The sequence below is a fragment of the Neolamprologus multifasciatus genome, chromosome 11 (genome assembly GCF_963576455.1).
Source record: "Neolamprologus multifasciatus chromosome 11, fNeoMul1.2, whole genome shotgun sequence".
Classification (NCBI taxonomy): domain Eukaryota; kingdom Metazoa; phylum Chordata; class Actinopteri; order Cichliformes; family Cichlidae; genus Neolamprologus; species Neolamprologus multifasciatus.
Window position 1 is genome coordinate 8,783,558 of NC_140449.1, and position 25,611 is coordinate 8,809,168.

A 25,611-nucleotide genomic window follows, 5' to 3' on the forward strand; every position below is an offset into this window, starting at 1 on the left:
TTATTCAGCTGATAATACAAGAATGATTAAAGTACAACTTGTATTTCTAAGAAAATGGCCTGAATAATTCTGAATACACCGTGCTCCAGCCTTGATGATAGAAATTGTATTTTATTGAAATTCCCTCCTACTCGCCTACAATAGCTGTTAAACATCCACTGCAAATGATTCATGTGACACAGTGGTTGGCCATAATGGGAAAATGTTTTACAGCAATTGTGTAGCAGCTGCTCTGCCCACACAAAAGCACACAATAAGCCCTGAACTGTACCAGACATGCACGAAAACACTCGCAACTGAACCTATTACCTGTATAAAGCAAACAGTGTAAAGGTAGCAGGGCTTCTGTGGTGAGTGGTCACACACACACACACACACACACACACACACACACACACACACACACACACACACACACACACACACACACACACACACACACACACACACACACACACACACACACACACACACACACACACACACACACACACACAGAGGCGCTTTGTGGAGACTCAAAGGTTAATGAGGCTCCGTAATCCAGAGTAAAGCTTTTAGGTCTTCACCATTAGTCCCTTTCAGTGGCTTGAGGGCTGTTTTTATTTTAACAGCTTTAGTTTACATTGTCCATCTCTGTGAGCTGTCATCAGAGAAGGATCAGAATGACTGTTACAGTGTATGTGGGGGAGTATTTAGACCTGACCTTCTCTAAGCAGGGATGTGAAACTCATTTTACATGTTGGTCACATACAGCAAACTTTGACCAGAAGTGGGCTGGATGAGTGAAACTCTCTTTTCTGCCAGTGTAATAACTAATCTCTGAGGAGGAGGAGGAAGAGGAGGAGGAGAAGGAGGAAGAGGAAGAAGAAGAAGAAGAAGAAGAAGAAGAAGAGACCGCTCCGTATTTATAAAACAAGGTTTTTGTTAATTAAAAAAAATTTATAGTCAGCAAAAACAGGAACATTTAATTGTTTTTTGCTTGTTTACTTTGAGATCTTCATCAGCAGGAAAAGTAGTTAAACATATGAAAACACAGTTAAAAGTCACAAAATTGACGCCCTCCTTCACTTTTACCAAAGCATTTCAGCTGGTCAGGTTGGAGTCTTTGCCAGGCCGATTCTAGCCCTGGGCCTTATGTTTGACACACCTTCTGTAGCCCCTTATTTGCTTCTGCACACTCCAAACATTATAATTCTTTCCTTGTGTTTTTGCAGCCATCATCATCAATGTGATAAAACTGATAAAAGAAACTGAAAAGGCGTCTCATCTACAAAGACTGTGCAGCTACTGCTTTCATGTTATTATTTTCTACAGGAAACACCAGCACCGGCTTTACATTTTAATCCTCTCAAGGCAGGCGTTGCAGATTTGCAACAGTTAAAAGCTAACAACCTGATTACCCCACATACATATTTTATGAGTTTTTTTTACTCAGAAGTACCACTGCAGGTGTTCTTTTGTGCATTAGCAACAAAAACTTAATTTGAGCCTGAAAGGGCTAAAGATTTTACATGACACGAGAAATCAATATGCCATTGTTTATTTCCTCTGCAGACCATTACAGTAAAAATAGTCTCAACATCCTGTGAGTAAGCCTTCTCTGTAAGCAGAGAAACATGCAAATGCATAAGGTACTCCAAGAAAACATCAGAATAAAAAGGATTTATTTTCACATGGAACAGCACACTGATATACCACAAATCGTATGGCACTGAAGTTCATTTCAACGTAACATTCAAACCTCATTGTTTTCATGCACAAATAACCTGTAATTTCAGATCAGAGGTCATTTTATTTCGCCACAGAGCATCTTATTATGCCTGGCATATCAGGATCCAATACACCATCAATACTGACCTTTAATAACTTAGCAACTTGACTTAGAGCATAACACAGCATTCCACTAGCTATCATTTATTATCGATTAAACAGCACACGTAGCGTCATTGTTTCATAATCCACTAGTACATTACAGCTCTCTAATTTTTCATCTTGATTCCCAGACACAGAGCTAACTCGTTCCTTTGGATCTTTCCATCCTTGTTCACATCACAGTGACGCAGCAGAACGGCTCGCAGCTTGTCCAGCTCAGGACCCGTGATATTAGGCTGGAGAGGAGAGAGGGGGGAAAGTACAAATTTATCTCTAACTAATGTGGTGACTTTCCCTTCTTTGTATTCAGTTTCTGCAATATTAGAGCCATACAGGCATTTATTTATATTATAGATTAATATCTGTGTAACTAAAGAAAAACACCTTTAAAAAGGGTAGAAAACAGGAGTTTTGTTTTTGTTTACAGCAACGTGTCATCAGTGTATGTGCATGAGCATGGTCAGTTTTTGTATTCAGGAAGTAGGGACTCTGATAAATCTGTTTCATATAGATAATACAACATTACACACTCGCCATAACATGTAATGTAGGTCACACACAAAACAGTGAAGCTGTATAAGAACAACTCTCATTTCTGCTGTTGAGGGGAGAGAGATGATTTCCCTCATTCAGCATGAAGATACAGTTACATAGGTGATACAACAGGGAAAGCAATGACTGATGATTAATCTTGTTTACATATGATGATGAATGATTTCGCCACCAGCAATTACTGAGCAGATACATTCTCTGGCCACTTTGTTAGGCACACCTGTTTCATTTGCTTTAATGTGCACAGGCTGGCCAAAATGAAACCGGTTGTAAAACACTGCCTCGTCTGGTGACTTGAAAACATGGAGCCATCAGGCAGATGGTTCACACTGTTGGTGGTGGTGTAATAGTGTAATTTTCTTGGCACATTTTGGGCCCCTTAGTACCAATTGAGCATCACTGCTGACCATGCCAATCCTTTTATATCATCTCAAACTGCTTTCTTGAACATGAAAATGAGTCCACTGCACTCAATGCCCTCCACAGTCACCAGATCTTGATCCAATAGACCACCGCTGAGATGTGGAAGAACAGAGGGGGGTATAGTCTTCAGTAGGACGATGTTTTGTAAGCTAATGTCAGCATTTTCAGGTAAGTGCTACTCTGACTGGCACAAACATTACATTAAGTGGACCAAAGAACAGACTCTTACCCTGACAAGGCCCATCATATCCTTGACAAAGCCATCAACCTCAGGACCCTCAAGTGCTCCTGTCTTACTCTGAACAAGAAAAAGAAAAGAAGTTGTAGGAAAGTAGAGAGGCAAAAACAAAGGCACTTATTATCCTTTGTAACTTACTTCCCACTCACATTAGTCAGGCAGTCAGCTTTTTCCTTTTTCCTTTCTTTCTTTTGTTTGCTAGTTAGGGGTGAGGTTTGTCCCACAATTATTATGTACAAAGGAAAAGGAAACTCATCGGAGGATGAATGAAATTAATTGCAGGCGTCGGTGAAACGACTCATAGAAAAAAGTTTGAAAATCAGATCTTAGGGAATCACGTCACTGTCTTTTATTCTGTGTTAAAAACTACTCATATAAATACTTAAATGTTTATAGAATAGAACTAGGTTTTACCATGAAACCAGCTCTTACTCTTTAACCTTCTGCCTATGTTAAAATATTAGCTAACTAACTCGTTCCCATCTTTCTACTCTATTATATGTTGAGTACTTAAACTACTTTATTCTTTAATATCCTGAAAACTGCAGAACAATTGTCAGTAAGCTGATTTGATCATGTATCCAAGTCCAGAAAAAAAGGGTTCATTCAGAACATTTCCTCAGGTATAACTTGACAAATGCATGCAGATTACCTTAGGGAATATGTGGTTTTATTGGAGGGTTCTCAGGCTGCAGTAGGTGTTTGATTAATCAGAATGACAGCGTTAACTCATCATCCCAGAGTGTGATTTGACTACATAATGGATTATTTACATCATCATCTAGATTACAGATGTATCGAGCCCACCGCAGCACAGTATGCAAATCTGTGAGTGCTATTAATTGGCACAGGAAGACAATAGTGCTGATGATATCTGCCCTAGGGTCAGTCCTACTGATAAGAGATTCAATAACAAGTTGAAAAGAGACTGCTCAACCCATGTTTTATGTTACAATCTGATTGACACACTACACGGAAACTGGCAACTGCAGGCGCAGAAAATAATATATTATACAGCCGTCCACTGCCGGCAGCTTTATCACCACAGGGTGCTTTGCTCATGATTTATGCTGAAATTATTATTATTTTTTTGTACTTGCTACAGCAAAAAATATCTGCTCTGTGTTAACAAAGAAAATCTGAATCCAAACATCCAATATTATTTGACCCCTAGGTTTGCATTTGGCAAGCCAAATAGTGTTTGTCTACATAGATGCAGATTTTATTTTAATATTCAGTCAGTTTAACACTGAGCCAGACAGCAGCCTTTCTCCCTTTAGTCTCTAGCTTGTTGAAGAAGCAACCAAAGAAATATTTGTTAGAGATGGACAGTTAATAAACCTGCACATAGCTGCACATCGTGTGGCATGTAAAAATACCTGCAGAGTAATACCTAATTTGGTTTACTCCTACTAAATATCTCCTGTATTTTGTGCCTCCTTGCTTATGTCTTCAGTTACGTGTTGTCTTCCACTGAGATCATGATCGATCTCATGACAACACATAACTGAAGACATAGATCACAGATCACAACTATCTGCTACGACTTGCCGTAACAATTAACAGTACACTGAGAAGTTGGAATACAGTGCAGATGCAACATTTTAGAGGTGCAACAAATGTAGTGATCATGTGTCACTTGTTCCACACGATGTCTTACCACAATATTCCCACATTTTCTTTCAGAATGTGCTGATGAATAACATGAAAAACATGTCTGGAAATGATTGTCTTTCATTCACTCACTGTATTATTGTACTTACAACATCATAGTGGTTAAAGATCTTCTCAAAGTCTCTCTTTCTCTCGTCTTTACTGCAGGCCTTGGATGAACAAGGGACGAGACGGGAGGAGGGAAAAAAAGTTAATCAAGAATTTGATTTAATCATAGATTTTAATCTGTTGTTGATCCAGTTACAAAACTTATGAAAGAGCAACATAAAGAAGAAACTTACATCCATTCGGAACTGGAGAAGGAAATTTTCTTCTAAAGCTAAGATCCTTACGGGAAAAACATGGAAAATACAGGGAAATAGTTTGTATCACCAGCTTTGAAATAATCTTATGAATAGTTTCATTCATTCTTACAGGATAACTAAACAAACGGACATTCTGTGTATCCGGTAAGAGACAGTGGAATTCATTCTGAGACATGTAGCGTCTTGAGCTGTTATCAAGAATCTTTGAGCCATACCTCGCCAGATCGTTCAGATCCAAACGTCCGTCCTTGTTTTTGTCAAAGATTTTCATCTGCAAGATAACAGGATGTGTTAAGAAGTATAAAAAACATAAACCTCAGTGAACGTCTGTCTTATTTCTTTGTTTTTCTGCCTTTTTTCTTAAAACCACCTGCGACTCTACAGCCACTCATCAATCTTTCTGACTCTGTGGGAGAATCAATCTCTTGTAAAATGAAAAGTATAAAGGAGAAGGAATAGGCTGTCTGACACTTGAAGCTGGTAGAAAAGTAACTCTGGAAGAAGAATTTGTATTTGATATTGCTCGATTTTGATCCTTTTGTCATTTGATAGCCGCAAAATCAAAGAAAATACCAACAAAATGACATCACAAGAATTGCAAAAATCTCTAATAAAAAATAAATAAAAACAAGTAATGTTTTGGGGACAACCAATACAAGTCAACATACAGGAAACTCACAACTCTTTTACCAGCTTTTACACAGCCACACAGAAATGCAACAGGCGATCCGGCTTCACACTGAATCAACAGCATAAACTGTCAGCAAGGACTAATCGCACTTAATTCAAGAGTTGGATTTACTACCATTGCATCAGTGTAGTCCTCCAGCTTGTCCGGTGTCACTTCCTTGTGGTGCAGCTCGAACAAGTCTTTCAGGAAAGCCTGTCGGTTTATCAAATAATCAAACAGCAAAACAGTCAGTTCTAGGAGTTCTAGTTTACAAATTCTGCAAAAAAAAAAAAAACACAAAACCAAAACAAAAATAGCACTTTATTTTTGCACGGTATGAAAAAAAAGTAAAGACTTTCACAGCATTGATATGCATTTAAAGCACCGTATATCTCTAAATCAAACACAGCCATTACTAGATCACACCAAAAACAACAACTCTCTATTCTGAAGAAAAAGATTGCATCTTGGTATGTGGAAGAACAGGAAACAGTCATTTTATGCCAGTGAGGAAAAGACACATTAAATGCTTCTGCTTCACAAGGAGTTTATTTTTGTTACCTTCAACTCCTGAGCCGATATGTAGCCACTGCAGTCAACATCATACTTCCTCCATATCTAAACAGGCAAATCAGCAAAGTATTACATGTGATGTCCCGCGGTTATTGAGACTGTCTGAATACTGTAAAATCACGGTAACTCATATCATCGTGTTTTTACAGGATATTAACTAAAGACAATTGCAGTTTGCTGGTGAAATTCCCTGGAAGTGCAGTGCAGATTTACTTTAGATAGATTACCATAGATTTATTGCCAACAGTACTCACTTGTCTGCCTTCACATGCAAACAAATTTGTGTGACATCTCATTCTTTATCCATAGGATTTAATATGATGTCAAACCACCCTTTTCAGCTATAACGCCTTCAAATCTTCTAGGACGGCTTTCCCACAAGGTGAATTAGTGAAGATTCTTCCAGAAACACACATGTGAGTTCAGACGCTGATGTTGGACCAGACCGCTCTAATTCATTCCAAATCGGTTGAGGTCAGGACTCTGTGCAGGCCAGTGAAGTTCTCCCACACCAAACGTGCTCATTCCGTGTCTTTATGGACCTTACTTTGTGCACTGGTGCGCAGTCATGTTGGAACAGGAAGGGGCCATCCCCAAACTGTTCCCACAAAGTTGGGAGCATGACATTTTCCAAAATGTCTTGGTATGCTGAAGCACTGAGTGTTCTGGAACTAAGAGACCGAGTCCAACTCCCCAAAAAACAACCCCACACCATAATCCCCCCTCCACTAAACTTTATACTTGGCACAGTCCAGCAGACAAGTACTGTTCTCTTGGCATTCAATCAAACCTAGCCATCGGATTGTCAGAGGGAGAAGAGGATGAGAGAACACGTCTCCACTGCAGCTGACACTTTACATGCACTCGGTGATGTAAGGTGTGGATGCAGGTGCTCGGCTATGGAAACCCATGCCATGAAGCTCTTTCTGCTCTTTGTTCTTGTACTAATCTGAAGGTCATATGAAGTTTGGAGGTCAGTAGCAACTGACTTTGCAGAAAGTTGGGCGACCTCTGCAGAACATGCACCTCAGCATCCACTGAATTGCTGCGCTTTAATTTTACATGGCCTACTACTCCGTGGATGAAATGCCGACGCTCCCAATCGCTTCCACCTTTTTTTTTAAATACCACTAACAGCTGACAGTGGAAAATTTAAGTGTGAGGAAATTTTACTTGTAGCACAGGTGGCATCCTATCATGGTACCACCCTGGAATTCCCTTTGTGGAAGAGCGACCCAGGCTTTGTTTGTTCATTTTACCCTGTGAGCACAGAAGTGAAGTGGAACACCTGAACTCAGTGATTTCGATGGGTGAGCAGTTTGGGTAATATATTCAGAAAAACCTGTTGAAGGTTTGAAGAACCACAATGGGCTATCACCACACTCTAAAGTATTTCAAACAACAATCAGTAGCTGCAAGTGTTCATGCAGAAATCTCACATGCGACTTGTTGAATCTGACCTGCCATGAAGATTTTTTAGTCAACTTAATCGAATAAAAGAACACCTGCGTCCACTAATCAGATCTTTAACGGTGTGTTCTCCATATGCAAGCCTCCAAGTCTGGGCCATCAAGATACCACTGGGGTTTGAGAGGTTTTAACACTACTGGCATTACTTTTAATTGTTAAAATTGTTGATGGGTGATGCTTAGGTCATGCCATGCTCTGCTCTCGTGTGTTATTTTTGACCTTACCGTCATGAATTCAACAGTGTTGTCCAGAGGATTTTCTCTGCGGAAAATTAAAAGGAAGTTTTCATCCTCAGGCAGGATCATGTGGGCCAGCTGGAAAATAAAAACGGACACAAAAATCTGAGTAAAGACAATGATTATGCTCCATGAAGCTTTTCATCTTAATTCTCGACTAAAGTTTCCATATTGGGAGACAACACATGGGGATGATTTAATTTAGGTGTGGTCCTGCACTAGCCCATCCTGGCTCCTCTCCAGTTCATGATGCTTTACTCTTGTCTGTCCTTCTAACCAACATCAGGCCTCCATTAGCAGATTAAACCGACCTCGATCATCATTCCTACTAAAATACGAGATAATACTGGTGCATTCAGGTCACAAATCTGGCAGAATATGCACAATGCACAAACGCTGATGAGACCTATAGTAAATAAAAGTGTTCACTGCACAAAATACGTGGCTTTAAAGAGCTGGTTGCTTAAACAAGTGTTGCTTAATGTTTTTTCTTAGCGTGCTTTAATGCAGTGAAACAAAAGTCACATATGCAAAACTTTATCCAGATACCAGTTTTAATTTCGAGACCTCTGTAAGTTTTTCTTTTGCAACTGAGGCATGTGGTTGCAACATAACAGTTGCACACACCAAAGAATTCATGCCATAATGTATATCTGGCACACAACAGTTTGTTTGCTAAGTGCACTTAAACAAATCACTCATTTATAGAAACAGCAACTGCAGCAGAGACAGGATATTGTGGCTTTCTGGGTTTTTGACTTCCTACTAATAATGTATGTGAGGATGTCTCAAGTGTGCAGGGTGGGGAGATGGCATCATGACCCAAAAAGTGGTTGATAAAGACATATTTATCTTCAAGTGTGTAACAATTTCTGGTACAAACCCAGATGAGATGCTACATCTATAAATGATATGACTTAAATAAGTATTTCAACTTATGCCACTATGATGCAAATAAAATGCTCAATATATGTCCTAGCACACATTTACATACATAAATTTTTATGTGTTGAGACTGAACATTAGCTACACTTTGTTAAAAATGATAACTGCAGTCTTTATGAATGTGTGTATGGAGCATCGCAGCTAAAGCTCTGTCACCTTGAATCTTGCACACACATCCGGAGGACTCTTATCTATGACAAGTTTGAAGTGTTTGAGGTGTTAGTTTACTACATACTCTGTTCAGAGACTAGTCTAGTTCAGCGACTGAACTTGTCTCTGAACTAGTTCAGTTTCTGAGCTAGTACCACAGAGCATTGTACACATTATCCTGCTGGAAGCAGCCATTAGAAAATGGGCACACACTGGTGGAGGTAAAGTCTTCAGGTAGCCTGTACTGTTCAGTTAGTGCGCACTTGTGCCAACAATGGTGTAATACCATATATGAATCAGAATGGTTCCATGCTTTCTTTCCATTTACCTCAAATTCTAGCCTACCATGTATATATTGCAGCAGAAATTGAGACTCATCATATCAGGCAGCATCCAGTCTTCTGCTGCTGTAGCCTATCAAGATTCACCATCTGTTTGTAATGAGTGGATATTTAATTTACTGTTGCCTTCTTATTAGCTCAAAGAGTTCTGGCCATTCTCCTCTGACCTCTCAGGCCAGCAAAGCACCATAGTACTGGCACTCTTTGAATATTTTCTCCTACTCAGAACATTCTTTGAAAACTCTAGAGATGGCTGTGTGTGAAAATCCCAGTAGATCAGCCGTTTCTGAAATACTCGGAGCTGCCCGTCTGGCACCAAAAAACACACCATGTTCATTTAAATCACCGTTCTTCTCCAGCTCTGAAGGTCAGTTTGACCTTCAGCAGGCTACCACAAGTTTGGCTTATTAGATATTTGCTTGATTAAACAGGTGTACTTAATGAAGCGGCCAGGGACTGCATGTGACAACTGAAACTACGATTGCCTTTCCATTTGTTTGGACAAGAGCCTGAATCACCTGCTAAATTAGCACAACAATCCTAATAGCTTATGTAAAAATTATTATAGTGACATCCACACAAACAGAGTTGGCACAAAAGGATGATTGTTACCAGACTGGAAATTTGTATAAGCAATTACTGACATAAAACCTGAGTTATGGTTTTGAAACTGTGTCGGGAAATTCAGATGGGCAGAACATGAAGCTACAAAGAATACTCTGTCCCTGCCTCGGTCACAGTAAATCTTCAACGGGGCACTTAGAGAAGATACGTATTGATTTTTATTTTCAGCTTTCTGAGTAAATGCCTAAGCTTTTGTGTCTGTGGTTGCTGCACACATGGGAATGGTCTAATGAATGGCTGAAAGTTTCTGTGTTAGAAGGAAACATAATTCATTTCATTGCTCTGATGAAGCACTGTGGCTACTGCTTTGCTGGGAGCTGCATCAATTACCCAGAGTGGAGCTTGGGAGAGCAGCGACATATAAATATGTCTGTAAAATTCTGGGGAACAGCTGCTGCATGTTAACTCGTCAGTCACATTTGATTTAAGGAAATAAATGGAATAAATCAGAAAGTCCTTTAAGAATTAACCCTGGTTAAAACAAAAAAAAAAATGATGTAGATGTTTGAAAAATTAAAATAAATCAGTGGGCCTTTCACAGTGCCAGTATATTGTTTACACTGCATAATGTACGCACCAAAAGAACAAAAAAGTACAGTTCATACATTGTATATAGAGCAAACTGATATTTATTATATGGACTGTTACTCTTTAAATTAGGATTTTCGTGCTATTCTCCTCTGGCTGTCTTTTCACTGCAAGGATAACTTTGGATAACCCCCATTAGTCCGAATAATTTCAGTTCTTCTTAGATAACATACAGACTGAGCTACTGTCATACATAGATGAGGTAAATAAAAGAAGAAAAGGACATGCAGCTAAAGAAGTGATAGGAGGACTTGAATAGATAATTCAGAGACAAAGGGTATAGAAAACAGGAAGTTAACCCAAGAAGCTAAACAAGTTATCAGAGAGTGACTTTGTAGTGTCATGCTGGATGTTTGTGCACACCAAAGTCTAGAATTGCACAGCTTAAATTTTCACATTTTTCTGAAAGCTTTGGTATTAAAGAAAAAAGGAGAATTCATGTGTGTTATGAGACATAACTTGCTGTACCTCCTGAATCTGTAGTTTCCCGTCGGCAGTGACATCATAGGCAGACATAAACCTTTTCTTCAAATTCTGGACATCTTCTTCAGTGACTTTGTCCTGTACAGATTAAAACAAAACATTGATTCTCTATCCAAACTCAACCATTACAAAACCAGTACACGGTTTAACTGAAAGGCAGCTACAGTGTGGAATAAACAACGGTTCTAAATGTACACAGTAATAAAAAATAATATATAAGATAAATCCAGTTATGCTGTTAAATACAGGTTGCTTACTATATATTAGAGAATCCTAAGAATCAAAGATATTGAACATAATACTTCAATGGCTGAGTCACACTTATTTTAAGCAGTGTCACCATGGATACTTATTTAATCTAAGGCTTTTTTTTTTCTCTCAAGGTCTGCTTTCTCTACCCCAGGCTAACTGATCCACAGCTTATCAGTTCACTTAATTGGCCTTCCTTTTCACATTCCCATTGTCACTACTCACTACATTATCACTGCAGGAGATCACCTGCCTCCATCTACCCCTAGCATCCTCCTCTGTCACACTAACCCTTTGCATGTCCCCCTTCACAGCGTCTATGAACCTCCTCTGTGGTCTTCCTCTTTCCCACCTGCCTAGCAGCTCCACCTCAAACACCCTCTGTCCAATATATCAGCTATCCCTCCTCTGCACATGTTAAATACAGCTCAAACTTGCTTCTCTAACTTTGTCTCCAAATGTAGAACCTGAGCTGTCTATCTGATGTTTTCATTTCTAATCCTGTCCTGGTCTTTCCTAGTGAAAATCTCAGCTTCCTCAGCTCTGCCACTTCCAGCTCAGCCTCCTCTCTCTTTGTTAGTGCTAGCATCTCCCAACCATACATCACAGCAGGTTTCACTACTATCTTGTAAACCTTCCCTTGATCTCTTGCTGCTCCTTCTGTTGCAAATCATCCCCGACACTCCTCTCCGCTCACTCCACCCTACCTGCACCCGTTTCTTTACTTCTCTCAAGTGTATTTAAACTACTCTACCTTGAATACCTCAACTCCTTGCAGCTTCACTTTTCCACACCTCTCTCTCAATCACATATTCTGCCTTACTTCAAATTTCATCCCTCTATTATCCAGGGCATACCTCCACCTCTGCAGGGCCTTTCTACATGCTCTGTATTCGAACTACAGGTCACAAAGTTGTCTGGGAACATCATCGCTTTCTAAGACTACTGCTTTGATCTCCACTGCCAGCCTGTCTATCACCATGCCTACAAAAAGGGGCCCAGAGTCGACTGATCCATCCACTGGAAACCATCAACCTGTGCGAGCTTGTTGTAATTACTGCCAGACCAACCTGTTGACTCAAGTCAAAGAGCAGTCCTGAGAGAGCTGATAACTTTTAGGACAAAATGAGATCTTTTTCAGTTCATTTATCAGTCATTCGGTTTATATAGTACCCTAACAACAATCCAGAGGCTTGTGACTGGAGCGACTGGAGCTCATTAGGTGAGTAGGTCTTCTACTCAGTGGAAGGTTGGTGGTTCGATCCCTGGCTGGTCACCAAAGTATCCTTGGCCAAGATACTCAGCCCACAAATTACTCTTCGATGTATTCATTGGAATATCTAATTGTTAGATAGAAAGCACTTAGATAGAAAAAAGTACTAGTATGAATGGGTGTGAATGAGGCATATTGTGTAAAGTGCTTTGAGTCTTCACCTAGAATAGAACAACACTGATCCATTGAGATTCCCAGTGGACAGACTGTGCTGGGTCTTTTTTATTTTCCATTACCATCTCAATCATGTGCTTTTATCTGATGGATTCTTAACTTGCTATTTGATGCACAACACTGTACTAGAGTTGCATTCAAGAATAAAGAAAACACTTTCTAATAGACTGCAAACAAAATTAAATCGACCATAAAAAGAAAGAAAAAGCAGCACAGAGTTAGTTTGTTGCATGTTTATCTCAGCTTCTTTCATTTCCTCTGCAGACCAGTTTCTTTCTCTGCCAGATGTCAGATAAGTGTGAATCAACTGAAGGCGATAATTTTGAGCCACTGAATTTCTTTTAAAGTATATTTGGCAGCTCATCTTTCAGTTCTTTTGAATCACTCTGTAACTGTAACTATAGAAACCTGTGGATCTAAGGGGCTGAAGTCTGACTCTCTGCTTCATCCAATGCAGTGTACACAGTCTGCAGACTACAAGGTGCCAGCTCCTCTCATTGCAGAAAGAGTATTGTTCTTGAGCATTAGCCTTGTATCACTCACTCTGTTGCTAAGTAAAGATTTTAAAGCAAACAACTTAATTTGAAAAACATGTTTTTCTAGACTAGCACAATACTAACTTGAGCATTGTTTAGATTTTACTGCCACGTTAGACTTAAAATGTATCACACGAAACCTGAGTATGCAACTTGTGAGCAATTCTTGTACAATATTTTGCAATTATGTGGCATGATGCACTCCAGGAAACAAAAGAACAAACAAAAGAGCACTGTGTGGCTGATGCTGCCCAATAGTTCAAAAGCAATGAATAGAAAAAAACAGAATGACTGTCAAGTGCTTTTGTAGCACAAAAACAAACATACCAAACACTATATCACCTTGGGGGGGCATTATGGATGGAAAGCAAACATCAGAAAGACAAAGGGACATGTGGTTGGTGGTCTGTTTGTCCTAGTACTACATAATTAGTATCCAAGGGAGTTCCACAGATAAGCACACATGCAAACACGAACGTGTGCTAATAGATGTGTGCTCGTCTCAGTGTCCATTAGGAAAGAGCTGGCTCCGTCTTTTTGGTACTATAACTTTCCTCAGTAAACACGATGTGTCATTAGTGCAAACCCTTGCACAAAACACACAGAAATGGCCAGTTTCTAATCACGTCAAGTGCTTTTCCTGACAGTGCCCAGAGCTCTTTAATTGAGTTGTGCCTAACATCCTTAAGTCACCCCACCCATTTTAGATGCTCCATAGATGTTCAGCTGCCTACACGGCAGAAAATGCTGTGAATAAAACTGGGATTAGCCAATTCACGCTTTTCTTTTCATAAACTGCCTCCAGTGAATTCATGAGACTAAAAAGTAGAAAATACCTCCTACTGTGCAGCAATTTGTAAATTTTGTGGCAACAGAAATAGAAAATCATTAGACTAAATAATCTATAAAATGCAGGCCTTCATGCAAATTTCTACACCACTACTTCTACTGATACTATATAGAGATAAAATCATACTACATGCACACAGAGTGTCAGGATCAGATGTTACGATGCTATAATTTTCAGCATTGTGCTTGATCAGCTGCCCTTGACTGTATTTAACAGCTGTCATCGCAATAATTCATCCAGAGGCGACTTACCTGTGGACGCAGTCTTTTCATCATGTGACGGAAAAAGTCATCAAGCTCTTTGCCCTCAATGTAGCCATTATCTGTCCAATTATAAAAAAAATCCTGATGTCATTAACAATTAAAGTTGGATTTTCTTTCAAATAAATAAATAAATACCTAGTGGAGAAGTAGCTCTACCATAAACAAGTTGAGTTCATATTTTTAGGTGTCTTGTGCAACTTTGCACTACTGCTTAGTATTCAACACCCTCTTTGTTTTATCTAATCTTTTCAGATGTGATTAATACAAAGTTCCTACAGGAAATGAGCAACTCACTCATTCTCTTCTCTCTCTTTTTTTTAAAAATGTGATTATATGTAGCATACTAATATTTCAACTTCATGATAGGACACCTTTCTTAAATGTCTAGCAATGACAAAAAAATAATAATTCTAGGTACTCCACTCTGTTTTATGTATCTTTATTATAAGAACAATAAGAAGACATGAGTGAATGTCCTTACCATCTGCATCAAAGTGTTGCCATATCTCCAGGAAACCTGCTGCGTCCAGGTCCTCAAAGGCAGAGTCCATGTTTATTAAGGAAAAGCAGGCTGTGAACTTTACACATACAGAAAGAACGACGTCTGAGGTGACAAACTGTTTTTACACTGCAGCCTGCTTGGTTGACATATGCTTTTTGTGACTAAGCGAAAAACCACTCCTCCTTCCTCTGTGCATGTGTGTGTGTGTAGGGAGAGAGAGAGAGAAACACACAGTTCACACACAGAAGGAACAGCACTACTGTATTTGCCATCTGGTGGTTGTTTAGCTACACTGCAAAGCGGATCTTCAACTGGAACAGCAGATACACACAACGTGACAAATGTTATAGCCTGTAAAATTATTTTAATCAGTATTAATTGCATGAAGAAATGCCCATCATCAGACTTAGTGGAACATATTTAACCGTGTCCAAACAGAACAAGTGATGTATGAATGACAGAAGGAAACAACCAAAGAACAAAAACACATTGCAGTGCATTAACAATCAAAGTAAACCTAAAGTGATTACATTTAATAAATAATTACGTACAAAGAATTTATTTCTACATTTATAAACAAGTGAGAGGAAAACCAACAAATGATCAAGACATCACCGGCCACTGTTTGCTTTTTTTATTATTCCAAATAAGTTACAAACAAATCCCTAGTATAGAAGTGTACTTAGTACCAAAACAATATAGGATTCGCTGCGGTCACATAGGTGTGTGGCTATATCATATGTAAGTATATTACACGTGCATATGTTACACATACATATATACACACACCTACATGTATGAAAGCACATATATACATACAGTACAACTCACAGTCACATCATGCAGTCACACACGTAGACGCCGAGGTCTAAACTTAATGCTACGAGTTATTTTCATGATTCTCCCACCAACAGAAACGACGTGGACACTCAAGTTTGGAAGGAAACTGGAAACTATCTTTCACGCAATACCACAGATGTCCGCATCCTTTCCTTGCAGCATATTGCAAAGTAGTGCTTTTTTTTGTTTTTGTTTGTTTTAGATAGGCGTGAACACCTTTGAGACAAAAAGTGAAGTCTGAGTGTTGAAAATCAAAGCAGCTCTTAGGGACAAGACTATATACAGCAGAGACGTTGTTATTTCAAGTCCATGATTAGTGACAAAGAAGCAAAACCTAACCCTAGAAAAAAGACATCAGAAGACACCATAATATATGGAAAAGGTGCACCAGTAAGACCTTTGGCCCTGACTTGAATTAGGCTCTTGCACAGGAACATAAATACAAGCCATGGCCCTTTCACACTGTTCACGAAGACCCAATCTTGAGCGCACATATCAAAATGACAATAGAGCACAGCTCGACCTGCAGAATAAGTAGTTAAAGCGATATAAAAGGTTGGAGTTTACATACCGGTGTTTATAGAGTGTGATGCTGACATTGTGTCAGACCGAGTGACTGCAGAGCTCGAAATAAAAACAGAGGCATCTGTTTAAGACTGAACTGGCAACACAGTGCAGCATCACACTCAGGAAGAGTGGGTTGACTGAAGCATATCGGCCACTAAAAACCGACGTGGCATGAGTGGGATATCAAACCATTTATGCAACGTCTGTGAAACTGCACGGTCCAGTATCAAAAAACCCAGCATCACGTGCAGATAGAGAGATGAGCTGTCCACAAATCCTTTGCCACTTTCACTGTTTTCTTTACTTTTTCCAAAAGCACCATATATTTGAGAAAGTTCGCAAACTGTATCAGTGTGAAAAGGTCACTGCTTGTTCTTAGAAGAGAGAAATCAGAAGAATTTGGCCTGAGACCCGAGCTAATGTGACTCAGTCAGATCCTGAAAATGGTATGTACAAAATAGCCCGAAGGTCCCGTGGTCAAAATACTGCTACCTTCAGTTCACTTTCACTTTAGGCACTGCTTGCTTTTTGAATTTAAGCATTATGTTTGCCACCTAATGGCTTGAGTTTTTTCCCCGTCCTGTGTGGAAAGTAAAAGTGAACTAAATTTGGAAGATGCTGAGGAAGAAAAGTGTCTGAAGGCTGGATTTCCTTCCTGTATCCGGCTTTTACACAAAGGACAAACTGATGAGGTTATTTTCAAAGCCTGGGCTTTTCTTTTGGAGGAATGTCAATATTACTCAATGAATAACATTAGTCTGTTTTTGGAAGGAAGGAGCCCTCTTTATCTTTAAGAGCAATACAGAGTCTCAACATTTCGACTAAAGGCTGCAATTTGTTTTCAGGAACACTTAATTTTGTTATAAACACAGAAATTTGGCCAAAATGTATACAATCAAACTCTGTATTGCACTTTAATGGCATCCTCTCCCCTTAAAACAGCAAATAAGATACTTTTCCACAGTGTTTACGTACAGAGAACAGTATTATTTAACAGTGCTGAAGCCATACTGATTATCAATAAAGTTAAAGTTAAACACATCACACTGTCACTCCAGCTCTTGCAGTGAGTCTAACTCGAGTCCAGGTGGTGTGTTTGCTTTACACTGATTTACAGTTATCCCTCAGTCCTGCAGTGTAGTCTGGCTAGTCCCCTGTGAGTAAGTCAAAGTACATCAAATATATCTGAGTTCTGTCTTTGCTTAGAGTCTCAGCTGAAACCTGTATATTCCTGTAAAAAAAACACGAATTGCATAATGGATTCAGGCACCGTTCAAGTCCCCAAAAAGTCCTTTGCACATGCTGAAGATTGTATATACCAAAATCTGTAAAAATATATTGAAAAAAAAAAACAAACGCCATTGATTCCTGGTCTGGTTGTATGGGTAAAGTACAGTAATCGTGACGTGAGCCGTATTGTGTGTTTGGTCCTTCAGAGACGAGCTATGGCAACGGACAACAGAAAGACTCAAGTTAAAGATTTTACACGTACACACACTTTCACAGTCTCTCTGCTTTTTTGTATAAATGTCATGCATCATTTTTAGTGGTTCGAAAACTTAAGATTTCTATTTAGGTTCCAGACATGAGATTTTTACCTGAAAGCAGAGATCAATAGCGTGATCTAGAGAGGAGAGAGAAGGCTGTCTGTGAGAAGGAAGCTCTTTTGCGACATAGTATTTGGGTTAGGTTAGATAACCAAGGAGTTAAAACCCATCATTAAACATGATTAAATTAAGAGGTTTTCTTTTTATAAACTACTACAAACCAAATATGATTGTTGTACTTTGCAGTCAGACAGGACCTACAGGTACAAGCTCTAACACAAAAGAAACAACAGTTAGGTTTGCTGCCCTGTGGGGGCCTTCCTTCATTCAATGTAAATTTGAAGCTTGTCAACAGGCGTTTTACGTCAATTTGTTTTACTTATATCAAAATAAAGTCTTTGTCTGCCTCCTCCCCAGAGTCTGAGGACTTCTTGCCTGCTGCTTTGTCCTTGTCTGAGTTTGCGCTTTGGTCCTTGGTCTTGGAGGAGCTGTGATCTTCAGAGTTGGTGCTGAGAGAGCCGGATCGCTGAACAGAGTCCAACACAGATCTCACTGGTGGAGATAAAAGGAGAAGAAATAATGAAGCGAAAGAGAAGAAAACTTAAAACAATAATAAGAATAACAGTTTTAGCTGTTTATTGTTTAGTGACTAACCCACAAGGACTGATGGCTGCTCATTTAACCATATTTCTAAACTGGCAACAGACCATTGAAACTGTGCACTTTGAATAGTAAGATTCAGTACTATGGCATATGATTGGATGAGAGGTCATATGACTGCTTTCAAATTCTTTCAGTTATTTTATAGAAAAAAAAAAACCCAAAATAAAACATGAGGGCACAAGCAATGAATTTTTTCAGTTTTTTTTTTTTTTTTTTTTTAGCTCTTTGGTCCCACGGGAATGAAAGAAGTGGCGTTCCATATGTTCCATTAAAAAAGGAGAGAAAATTGCAATATTTTAAATATTCTCAACGGCAGCCCTACATTCAGTTAATAATACATAAACTCACTTTAAGGGTTGAGATTAATGCTTTCCACAGTTTGAATATTGGCTTTGATCCCGTCTTTGTAGTTTCAGCATATTTCAGGAGCTGTACTTTTTATCTAAAAAGAATCTCACTCCAAACTCACACCACTTTTTCTGAGTGGCAGCCTGCATGAAGTTGATTTTTCTTGCTTATTGTGATCATTATGTTGAGTCAAAATGGCAACTTTTTGCTTTTGAAATCTTGCAAAATTACAAGTTTACTAGTGGTTTTACTTTTCACTACATTGACCAGCAGACCACGCTGACAACTGTAGTGCCTGGAGCGAGGCCTGGGATCCCAGATGAGATCCGGAGGAAAGTGCAGAGTTTCAGAGGCGGAGCTGTTGAGTGATCATCATGGGGAACGTGAGGTGTTTGGACAGTAATATGGGCAAGCTCAGTGAGATGACTGAGACCGGGGGGAAGACGGTGTGTAGTCTTCACTTACTGGATCACAGTGGCTTCAGGCTTCTGGTGAACTGGGACTTTAATCTGAGCAGAAGTTAACATTGCTGTTTAAAGGTAGTTTGAATAAACACACTGTGTGGATTCCTCCATCAGGAACAGAAAACAACCAGATAACAACAGGGACTACATTTCAGCTCCTTCTTGTATCGTATTTAGATTCAAATCATCATCATAAGGAATATAAAGGCAGTGCTTTAAGTTTTAAATGTTGGGATCTAACCAGTATTCATGTTTGAAACGAAAACTTTTGTCAAAGGTCACTTGAAGATTGGCCACTGGACCAGGGTTTCAAATACAAACTCTCACATTAATAATAATGCATACATGTTACATAATAGATAGTAGATCAAAGGCAGTGAGAGTCTTGTGAGAGCTGTGACCTGAATCTGTCAGTATCACATCTGTCATATTGTAGAAAATACAGCAGCGGCCTCCACGGCACGATAGGAAATAAGAGACCGCAGGGGAAGCAAACACTGTGTCGGATCCTGACAGCGAGATCAAACATCCACCAGTCTGTCCAACTTCACGAGGAGACAAAAAAGTAACAGCTGATGTATTTATAAGGGGATGACTGACAGTTCACTGCATTTTCAGTGAGGCTCAAAATCTATTTTCTTTAATGTGTTAACATGAACAAAATAGGAGAATCGTACCTTCCTGAGTGGTTTTGTTGGTGGAGACTCCGTCCTTGCCTTTTTCCGATAGCACCCTCTTCAGTGTTGGAGGAAGAACTGTGGCTTTATGAGACACACTGCCACTGCTGGTGGAATCTGAGCTCTCATCTATGTGAAGAAAAAAACGAAGCAAGAGAAAACAATCTTTAAGCATTAAGTATGGATACATACCTAACAAAATAAAACATGCATTGCACATTTTAGTTCGAAAAGAAAAAAAAAAGTCACTGTAACAGAAATCACCAGAGTTTGACAGTACCTATGCTCCTGCTGCTATTCGTGGTCCTCGGCTTCTGTGGGATTGTAGGTCGAGCAGCCAGAGCGGGCTTTGCTCCCTGTGGCACTGGTGGTTTGGGACTTACTGGTCCTCCTGGGGAACTCGAGGAAGACGTAGCTCTGACACGAGGAGCTGGCTCGGGCTTAGTCTCACCGCGTGGTGAGGTCTTCTCTGGAGAAGCAGGGTCGGGCTTACAAACAAAACCACCGGGAGACCTGCTTTCTGGAGTGGTGGGTTGAGGCTTGGCTGTTTTACACGTGTAACAATGAAAAAGAAAAATTCTGATTTTTATTGTTTTATTGTACTGGAAACATCAAAAAGATTCTTAAACTTTCTCCTCTAAAATTTCAGGTATATGAAGAAGAAAAAAGCTCACCTGTTGTATTGCTCTCAGGTCTGTCAGGGCTGGAAGACTAGAGCAGACGAAAAAAAACAAATAAACACTGGATCACTACACAAAACAGCTGAATAGTTTTCGATCATGCTCAAGTGCACAGATGCAATTGTAGTTTTTCAGTTTCAACCATACACACACCAGGAAGCCAACCAGAAGCGGCGTACAGCAGGAGAAGCTTTAGTGCTACTGATACAAGGTACAAGACCCAGAAACCTCCAAATGTTGCAAATACCACAAACTTTTAGTTTAATCCCTGGTGTTGCCACACTAATTCTTACCCCTTTGAATCAAAATCCATTTTTTTTCCATTTTCTCTTTTTTCCTTTTCTCTTTTTAATACACACCAGGGGAAATAAATAAGTCACAGTGGAGAAAGCAGACGGACGTGCGGGAAATGAGAGCAGTTGCATGGCTGGGAAATCTATGTAGGTAGAATATTCACAGCACTTATGTCGTGCTGTGAGTCATGACAGCAAAAACTAAAATCGGCCTTCTTTTTCATCTTAATTTTGTAATTTCACTTGATTTCATGCTTCCATCAATTCAACTTTGCACTTGTTTCCATTCCTGCTACTCTCACCTTGCCCTCTGGCAGAGAGAGGCTTGTTTGTGTTTTTATGTCAACATGTTGTCAGGTGCTGTGAGCAGCCTGAGGTCATCGGGGTCCTTGCATGCCTTTGATTTTCGATGCTTCTTATTTTACACATCCTTCCAGCGGGGACGTCACACTTAGTGACTGTTGAATTAAGGAGCTTTGACAAGCGGAAGCTCATAACCTAGAGTGCTTTGACTCCAAATATGCTCTTTTTAAAAAAGCAACAGCAAAAGCAAGCAGTACTGGGATATCGTTGATTGACTGATCAGGATCCCCTACAGTTTATGGGTATCTTATTTTTCCATTTATCTGCTAAATAAGACTTGTTTTAAATAAACTTAAATAACACAATATTAGAAAAAATAAACTGCTGTATTATTTTCACAAGCTAAGAACAACCTACTTGCATCTAATACCAAAACTGATGCCACGTAAGGGCCCCACCCAACTACAGAGCAATAATTAGCCACAAAGACGAATTGCTTTACATTCAAAAACAAGTAAAAAAATTCTCACTGCTCGAATATGAAAGAAGAAAAAAAAAAAGTAGGCTGTGTTTTGAAGAAATGAGGGTATACCAAGAGGAAGGAGAAAAAATAAAAGCTGTGAAAATGGCCCAGGGCGAGACAAATAGGAAATCCACTAAATGAAGTGTGACAGAGCAGGAAAGTCCCATTTAAAAAAAATATCCATCTTCTTTTATTGCGTCGCTTATTAAGGCAATATCTTTAGCTCAACTTCAGAGACTGGGCTTGAACCCAGGGCAGAGTGAGTCGTGACGAGTGTCAGGGGTGAGGGTGAGAAGGAGGTGAAGGGGGAAGAGGAGGAGGAGGAGGAAGGGCATCTGAATCGAAGGCCTTTTTAATCCAAATACAGAAAAAATAAAATAAAATGTGTGTGCATGTGTGTATACATTTATAGACAAACAATTAGCACAGACGATGACTTTAATTCCTGGAATGTGTAAATATATTTTAATGCATTTTGATCCCTGTGTGCTTCTCTACCCATTTAAAAGCCCAAACATATGAATCAACTTTAAACCGCTTCATTATATCACCAATCAAAGAAATAAGTAGAGCAGTAGCTATGTGGTTCCACTGGCAGGATGTTTGCAGGATTAGTTCGGCATGTTTATGTGTGTGACTGCTCTGTAATACATTCTTAACTCAAAGACTTTTTACTCACTAAATTAAGCTTGTATATGTGCGACAGAACTGCAGAGTTTAAGTCTTTTTGGATTTGTCTCGAGTCTTTGTCTTCATCTTTGAAACAGAGCCATCATACATATTGCTGTGCCCCATTTTCATTTACTTTGTGTGGTTTCTTTGTTTTTGGTTTAAATGGCATCACTTTACCTTGTATGCTCTCCTTTCGTGCTTGGCTTTCATCTCTGCTAGGAGCCCGCTGCCCATCATCTGCACACCAGGATACCGCTTGCCTCCCTGAGGACTCCCCCTGCCATCTGAACCCTCCCAGGGTTCGTCCATGGAGTCTGGTGTCCTCAGCTCCTCTGAGCGGTCTGAGCTGCTGCTGTAGTCTGTGGGCTGTGAGCGACTGGAGGCGTCTCTGTGGTGGAGACGGAAATGTTGTCAAAAAAGCTGGGAGTGGTTACAGAGGAATATAAAAGAAATGTATAATTCTGCTTTAGTCTTCATCTTCACCTCGACTTCGGCTCAGGTGCCGGGCTCTTAACTGCAACCTTCGGTGAGGAAGGCTCCTCTGGGATGACGGATGGCTGTGCAGAGGGTGATGGACCCGAGGATGTTAAAGTGGCCTGGATTTTCTCAGACTTATCCAGTTTGTCTGATTTATCCGATTTAGAGGATCGTTTGATGAGATTTAGAAATCCTCCTTTCTTTTTCTTCTCGCCATCTTGAGATTCTGAACTCTTCAGGGAACGCCTGAGAAAAGACGCGACGGACAAAGGGACACATGAGAGAAAGACTTAATAAGAGAGAAGTATTAGAAATGACAAGATGAAGCCCATTTCAACTTATGTATTCAGTGGATGAAAACATAAAGAGACAAGAGTACAGTCCTTACTTGGAATCCATCTTGGTGACTTTTTTAGAGAAGAACTCATCTACACCCTCATCCACCCTTCCCATGAGGCCGTTCTGTTCCCCATCTTGAGATGGAGTGCTGCTGATTTGCTGAAAGAAAAAAGATTTTCTGGACCATCTGACAAAAAGCAGATCAACTGCACTGGACTATATCTAAAGAGGTCTTATATGTTTATTTTATTTTGAGACAAATGTAAGCTCACTAATGCCTTGAAGTAAACTTGAGAAACCCATCTTGATCACTCACTGGTACTTTGCTGGAATGTGTCTTTTTGTTCCTCCGAGGTCGGAGTTTGGTGAAGTGCTGGAGCTTTTTTTCCTCCTCAGATGGAAGCTCCACCATCACACCTGTGGGACATGGCTCCAGTTTGGGCAGCACCATAGATGGAGTGGATGGAGTGTGAGATGAAGTTGAAGTGTCCTCCACATGGATCGGGACATCTTCTAGGGCTTTGTCCAGGTCAAACTCCATCTCTGTAGGTTTGTAATTTTAAAGGATCAAATACAGAGAAATAAAAAATAAAACCCCATCAAGTCAACTTCTTATCAAAGTTATTACAGTTAAAACTACAAACTGAAAAACTCAAACTAGATATGAAAAAAGATTTTAACTATAATAAAAAAATAAAAACTAGACTTTTATGAAACGTTAACAACATGAAATGATTTTGGGAACTTGGAAAATTGTCTTTAAAAAAAGGAAAAAACAAAGAAAGTTAACATGACTTACCTGATGAGGGTTTATTGGACATATTTGAAACTTTGAGTCTAATTTTCTAAATATTTTCCTAAATCTTGCCTCTGACATGTGTCCTCTATAACTAAACTAAACACTAAAACTAACACAAATTTAAGTAAAACTAAAGTTTTTCAACCGATAAAAACTAAACAAGAAATAAAAATCACAAAAGGTCAACAAAAAAATTAACCCAACTACAAAACTAGAATTATTCTGCCTTGTATAGCCTAAAGCAGCAAGACGGTATGATGAACTCAGAAATATGAAGTACTAACCAAAGGCACGAGACACTGGTCGCAGCATCCTGCTGTGGATGCTCTTCCTTTTGGATTTCGGAGTCATCTGCAGGAGGAAAAGTTACACTTGTAGCAACTGTGAACTAAAATGAAAACGTTATTTTCTATAAGTGACAAGTGGATGAGTGCTGAAGATTTTAAAACCACGTAAGCAACAACTGTGTGCACGTACGAAAAGAGTGAACAAAAGAACAAACAGCATATCTGTCATAACGCAACACAACTGAGCCGTTAACATAATGTTTTCCACATCTTATGTTTCTAATTCCTTAACGTTGAAACTCAATAACAGATATTATAGCTTCCTGTGTTTAACCGTCAAGCTTATGAAGAGATAAAAATTAATATTGGGCAGAACTGAGTTCAGCTTATTGCTGCAGCCCTCCACAACAATCCCAGAGTCTTATGTGGCCCTTTAATAAATCTGTTGTCCACCCCTTCTCCGAAGTCTTGACTGCTGCTTTTATTTACTCGTATCTCAGTGCCACAAGATGATATCGGATCTCTAGAAGCCAAATTTAATTTAGAACATATTTTAAAGAAAATAACAATAATGCAGCCCAGTTTTCTTCAGACTTAGAGCTCATACTCTTAAGTTAACAAACCAAAGTATCAACTGGTTAATCTGCCAAATCTCTAGAATTTTAAAGGGCTTTGAAATGTTATCTTTATTATTTATCCTTAAACACAGTGGCAGGATGAGGGAAGCTCTACTGCTTCTTTTTAAGGAAACACTCTTCATACACCAAATTGTAAAAGAACCCAGTGAGGACTGTATAGCAGGCATGCACAGGGGAGAGTGAGGGACAAGGAAAAGAACAGTGAAAGAAAAGAAAAGTGGACAGAAACGAGAATCGAGCGAGGCAGTCCACTATTACTTACACTGGTGCAGCACAGAATCTCCATGGAGCGAAGGAGGAAAAGAGAAGAAGGAAAAGAGGAAAAGATTGAAGAGAAAGGGAGACAACACAGAGTAAGGCTTAACGAAGAACAAGCGAGGAAAATGAAAGAAAGCAGAGGAGGAAGGAGAGGGAGGCAGGGGAAAGATTTAAGAAGAAGAAGAAAAAATGTGGAGATAACTATGGAACCAGAGGAAGAAACAGGACAAGAGGACTTGCTGCTT

At 39.5% G+C, this 25,611-nt stretch overlaps 2 protein-coding genes across 5 annotated transcripts in view; both read right to left on the reverse strand.

The window, feature by feature from the left end:
* Positions 1–959: 959 nt before the first annotated feature.
* On the reverse strand, positions 960–17,231 carry LOC146507791 (secretagogin-like). The gene is made up of 11 exons (XM_085178772.1): positions 14,971–17,231; positions 14,478–14,548; positions 11,130–11,222; positions 8,002–8,091; positions 6,296–6,352; positions 5,870–5,947; positions 5,280–5,335; positions 5,041–5,086; positions 4,849–4,908; positions 3,077–3,145; positions 960–2,108 (listed from the first exon to the last, which is right to left on the reverse strand). Exons 1-11 carry the CDS (start codon positions 15,038–15,040, stop codon positions 1,980–1,982), a joined length of 819 nt encoding a protein of 272 aa, XP_085034898.1. The 5' UTR covers positions 15,041–17,231; the 3' UTR covers positions 960–1,979.
* Positions 17,232–17,364: 133 nt separating this feature from the next.
* LOC146507792 (F-actin-uncapping protein LRRC16A-like) overlaps positions 17,365–25,611 on the reverse strand; it is a 69,173-nt gene continuing 60,926 nt past the window's right edge. For 2 of the 4 annotated variants that reach the window (XM_085178744.1, XM_085178745.1), the window contains 10 exons: positions 25,371–25,388; positions 24,468–24,534; positions 23,701–23,927; positions 23,434–23,543; positions 23,052–23,291; positions 22,746–22,956; positions 20,772–20,808; positions 20,378–20,641; positions 20,098–20,226; positions 17,365–18,497 (listed from right to left, as the gene is read on the reverse strand). In XM_085178744.1, coding sequence (XP_085034870.1) covers positions 18,325–18,497; positions 20,098–20,226; positions 20,378–20,641; positions 20,772–20,808; positions 22,746–22,956; positions 23,052–23,291; positions 23,434–23,543; positions 23,701–23,927; positions 24,468–24,534; positions 25,371–25,388 — 1,476 coding nt within the window. In that variant the 3' untranslated portion in view covers positions 17,365–18,324. The remainder of the gene's footprint in view (positions 18,498–20,097; positions 20,227–20,377; positions 20,642–20,771; positions 20,809–22,745; positions 22,957–23,051; positions 23,292–23,433; positions 23,544–23,700; positions 23,928–24,467; positions 24,535–25,370; positions 25,389–25,611) is intronic. The other 2 variants (XM_085178747.1, XM_085178746.1) reach the window with 1 other exon arrangement.